Here is a 5,169-nt window from a genome sequence, read left to right as displayed (position 1 = left end):
AGTCATTCATCTCTCTCTTTTTTGAGAAATGTCAATTTAGGTCTTTAGTCCATTTATTAATTACTAGAGTTTTCTGTGGTTAACATCTGCAATCAATTACATACTTTAGATATTAATCCTGTGCCTGAAGCATACCTAGAGAATATTTTTGCTAATTGTGCAGACTCTGTGGATAGCATCTTTGCTGTGCAGAATATTTTAATTTCANGTAATCACATTGGCCAATAATTATGGTGCTATGTTTCTTTTCTTTAAAGGGCCAGTGGTTGGAATGAGACAATCAACTCATCCTCCTCTAGTTAGAATCTTTCAAGTGTATTTACCTCCCAGATGTCTACCTGGTAGACTATTTAAAAGCTACTCCATGATGGAGCCAACTTAAGCAATAGATAAGGCAAAGATAGGTTCAAAATGAAGATGGTCACACAAAGAAAGGATGGTGAGCTTGTGTTCTATTAAAAGTCACTAACTAAAAATGAAATGATTAAGGATAATGTAGTAAATTAGAAGATGTTTGATCACAAAAACACAACAGACATATATTTAACATTGTACTTTAACATAGTAATGGATAAATACCAGGAGAAATTGAGAAGGCATCATGAAAAATAATAACTACTTCTCAAAATATGTTGGTTATAAAAAGAAAATCTATGGCCAGAAGGACTGGTCAACATGCAGGGTAGTATTATATACTAATTGTCCTTTCTTATAGGTGATGTTCAATCAAACCTCAGTCACTGAATTTCTCCTCCTGGGAGTGACAGACATACAAGAATTAAACCCTATTCTCTTTGTGATTTTCTTCACCATCTACTTTGTTAATATAACAGGAAATGGAGCCATCCTGATGATTGTCATCTTGGACCCAAGACTNCACTCACCTATGTATTTCTTCCTGGGAAACCTAGCATTGTTAGATATCTCCTATTCTACTGTAACAGTGCCAAAGATGCTGCAAAACCTCCTCTCCACAAACAAAGCTATTTCCTTCTTGGGATGCATAACTCAGCTCCATTTCTTCCACTTTTTGGGTAGCACTGAGGCCATGCTGCTGCCAGTGATGGCATTTGACCGCTTCGTGGCTATCTGCAGACCACTTCACTATTCTGTCATCATGAATCACCAGCTCTGTATTCACATGACTGCTACTATCTGGATCATGGGCTTTTTCCATGCCTTACTTCACTCTGTAATGACATCTCGTTTGAGCTTCTGTGGTCTCAATCATGTCCATCATTTCTTCTGTGATATTAAGCCATTGCTGGATCTGGCCTGTGGAAACACTGAGCTCAACCTTTGGCTGCTCAATACAGTCACAGGCACCATTGCCCTCACTCCCTTTTTTCTGACATTTCTCTCCTATTTCTACATCATTACCTATCTTCTCCTCAAGACCCGTTCTTGCAGCATGCTCCACAAAGCACTGTCTACTTGTGCCTCTCACTTCATGGTTGTTGTTCTCTTCTATGCTCCTGTTCTCTTCACATACATCCGTCCTGCCTCAGGCAGCTCTCTGGATCAGGACAGAATCATTGCCATCATGTACAGTGTGGTCACCCCTGCTCTCAATCCACTCATCTACACCTTGAGAAACAAGGAAGTGAGGAGTGCATTGAATAGGAAGTTGAGAAGATGGCTCTGACCTGAAGAATCTAAAGAAGTCTGCTTCAGTGCAAATAACCAGGCAATGAAAAATTAAGATATATTTCTGAAATTAAGATATGTTCTTATGTATAATAAATGTACAAATATATTTCTGACCAAATTGAATATAATGTCAAATATATCTAAACATATTGATGTTTTAAAGCAAAGGAAGCTTAATTTGTGGCCCTCTAGCCATAGAATTTGTTCACTGAATTTGATTTTGGCATATCAGTTGATGACATTGACATGTAACTTACTGTAACATGTCATGTATGTACCTGGGTATAGAAAGTTGTGTATTCTACCCATGTCTAGTATATTGATCATCTTTCATCTTATATTGTTTGGATGAATTATTATTATGCTTGCTTATTTTGAAGTATTATTTTTTTACTTTTTTTTAAATTGGGTATTTATTTCATTTACATTTCCAATGCTATCCCAAAAGTCCCCCACTCGCTCCCCCACCCACTCCCCCACCAACCCACCCCCACTTCTTGGCCCTGTTGTTCCCCTGTACTGAGGCATATAAAGTTTGCATGACCAATGGGCCTCTCTTTCCACTGATGGCCGACTAGGCCATTTTCTGATTCATATGCAGCTAGAGACAAGAACTCCCGGGTACTGGTTAGTTCATATTGTTGTTCCACCTATAGGATTCCAGATCCCTTTACCTTCTTAGGTACTTTCTCTAGCTCCTCCATTGGGGGCCCTGTGATCCATCCAATAGCTGACTGTGAGCATCCACNTCTGTGTTTGCTAGGCCCCGGCATAATCTCACTAGAGACAGCTCTATCTGGGTCCTTTCAGCAAAATCTTGCTAGTGTATGCAATGGTGTCAGCGTTTGGAAGCTGATTATGGGATGGATCCCTGGATATGGCAGTCTCTAGATGGTCTATCCTTTCATCACAGCTCCAAACTTTGTCTCTGTAACTCTTTCCATGGGTATTTTGTTCCCAATTCTAAGAAGGGGCAAAGTGTCCACACTTTGGTCTATTTTGAAGAATTACTAAAACTATGGATTTTCAATTTGAAAGGTTAGTTGCAAATTATGAATGTGCTACTAAAAGTTTCAGTGATAAAACATTTATTTTAAGCCTAATTTTGATACTGTTAATATTGGTAGTGAGTGGATAAATATTTATTTGTAAAATTTTATTACTGATTATTATTATTTTTGAGACTAGGTCTCCTGTAACTCAGGCTGGCCTTGAATTCCTCGTGACTTGCTTCCAACTCTTAATTGTTGGGATTATAGATCTGTATGTACCACACCTGCCTGGAATCTCCAGACCTGGTAAGGATTGAGAGGAGACACATAGTAGGACCCTGGTGTGGCTTTATAGACTATCTCCAGACTGTCTAGCTCTCTAACTATACTAAAAGGCTGATAATGATTTCTAAAATGTCCTAAAGACTTTCTTGCTCTATCTGACAGTTAAAATCCTTTGGTTTAGGCCACTAATACCTGTAGTTTAACAGCGAAGGTGTGGGGTATTAAGTAAAGGATTCATTGCCAGAGACCTTTCCATTTTGTCCACGTGCCTCTTGCTTTTCAGGCTAGGGGAAAGTTTGAAGCAATAAACTTCTATAGAACCTAGACAAGAGGGTAACACTCATAGAATGAGAAACTTTCACATAAGCAAATATGCATAAACACATAAATTTACATACAGACTCATGCATGAACATTTATACATTTCCATTCACACAAGTTGGGACCAACTTCCATACATTTTGACAATTACATATTTATACACAATATCTACACTTACATATGCATTTGGGGCAAATGACCAATCAGCAGTGCAGAAAGAAATCGCTTGTTTTAGATGAAAAATGATCTCCAATCTTTACTGCAGACAGAAAGAAAAAGCTTCTGCCCTGTTAATGGTAAATGAATTAAACCCAAGTTCGTGAGTAGAAAGTTTTGACACTTTTAATAAGACTAAGCCTGCCTTGCTATTAAGAAAAGACCTATTCTGTCTCATGGTAAGCACAAGGCTGCCTGCTCCTTCTGCTCTCTGCACCTTCTTTTTTTTTTTTCTTTCTCTCGCCATTATGTATATTGCTTTCTTAGTTTGTTATGCTACCTCTAAGTTATTGCACTCTGTATTATCCTAATCTTGCTCTCTTCTCCTGTTCTGATGTCAAAATAATGCTCTTACTCTCGATGCCTTTTCTCACAATGTTATGCCTTTACTTCTAAGTTCTTCTTGAGTTCAGCTCTGTATGAAAAGTTCTTTTGTGGCCTGGCTAAAAATTTATCCTCAGTTCTGTCTAAAAATTTCTCCTCAGCTCAATTCTAACACTTCTCCTTTCCTCAGTATTTATACACCTTTCAGAATATATGATCACAAGGTAAAATGTTCATCACAAGTTCACACATGAAATCAAATCATAAATTGAATAAGAATTTTACAACAGAGAATGTTTACATGAATATCCATTAAGAGTATGTATCTGGCTAAACATGCATCACCTGCCACACCTTCAAAGATTGGTTGGGAGTTTAAAAAAAAACATAACAAAGTTATTAGTAAATTTTCTATAGATAAACCTAGTCAATATTTTGTGTTCTGTAGTAGCTCCTATAATAAATCATTATTTCCCTTTTATGAGCTTCAATTAATGGTTTTACAACCTCTTGGAATGTGCTCTGGGCAATAGAAAGTCTGTTTAGTATCTAGGTGTAATGATGGGGAGACTGACAGAATTCTCATTGCAGTTTTGATTATCAGAAAAGGACCTAATAGCAGTCTCACTATAAAAGAGCTTAATAAATAATGATATAATTTTAGAAATTCTTATTGGGTAATCATTAAGAATTAAGAAGTCATCTATTTGTTTATGTAGCATAACTAAGACTGTACAACTTCAATCTTCTGCCTGAACCTGGCAAAGGGTGCTAAGGTCCCCAAAGGACCCTCCACATCGCAGGACCTCTAGCACATCCAGGACCTCGGGATCACAGGTGAGTGGAACGCAACATCAGCTCCAAAGAATCCCAGAGGGTCTTGTGCCAGCAGAATCAGGGACACAGGAACCCCGCCAGACCAGAGGCTGGTACTCTTTCCAGTTGGGACCAGCCCCACCATCTTCCCTGTGACCCAGCAGAGGGCACCAAGGTTCCCAGAGGACTCTCCATGCTGCAAGACCCCTAGCACACCCAGGACCTAGGGATCACTGGAGAGCATGTGGGTGGCAGAAGCAACAGAGCTTCTTGGACAGGGTCCCTTCTGGCCTTCATTCTCACGCAGGAGGCAGAGCTGAGATCCAGACCCCTGGGCACCTTCCTTGCCAGAGGAGAGTCTGCCTACAGTGAGGGCTCTGACCCCAGGACTCAGTAGGTGGGTCAGGGCTCCAGACTGCTGGACACATTCCCTGCAAGAGGAAAGCTTGCCTGCAGAGACTGCTCTGACCACTGGGACTCAGGTGAGAGTTGGACTCCCAGGAGTGCTGACAGAGACTAACAGAATCACAGGAGGAACAAGCTCCTGAAAAAGACAGCTAGAACA

At 39.6% G+C, this 5,169-nt stretch overlaps 1 protein-coding gene across 1 annotated transcript; it reads left to right on the top strand.

Annotated features, from left to right (window-relative positions):
• Positions 1 to 660: 660 nt before the first annotated feature.
• LOC110284260 (olfactory receptor 12D2-like) lies at positions 661 to 1,687 on the top strand. Its single transcript, XM_021149976.1, has one exon. It carries the CDS (start codon positions 719 to 721, stop codon positions 1,643 to 1,645), a length of 927 nt encoding a protein of 308 aa, XP_021005635.1. The 5' UTR covers positions 661 to 718; the 3' UTR covers positions 1,646 to 1,687.
• Positions 1,688 to 5,169: the final 3,482 nt, after the last annotated feature.

The sequence above is a fragment of the Mus caroli genome, chromosome 17 (genome assembly GCF_900094665.2).
Source record: "Mus caroli chromosome 17, CAROLI_EIJ_v1.1, whole genome shotgun sequence".
NCBI lineage: Eukaryota > Metazoa > Chordata > Mammalia > Rodentia > Muridae > Mus > Mus caroli.
This window is presented reverse-complemented; position numbering and strand designations above follow the sequence as displayed.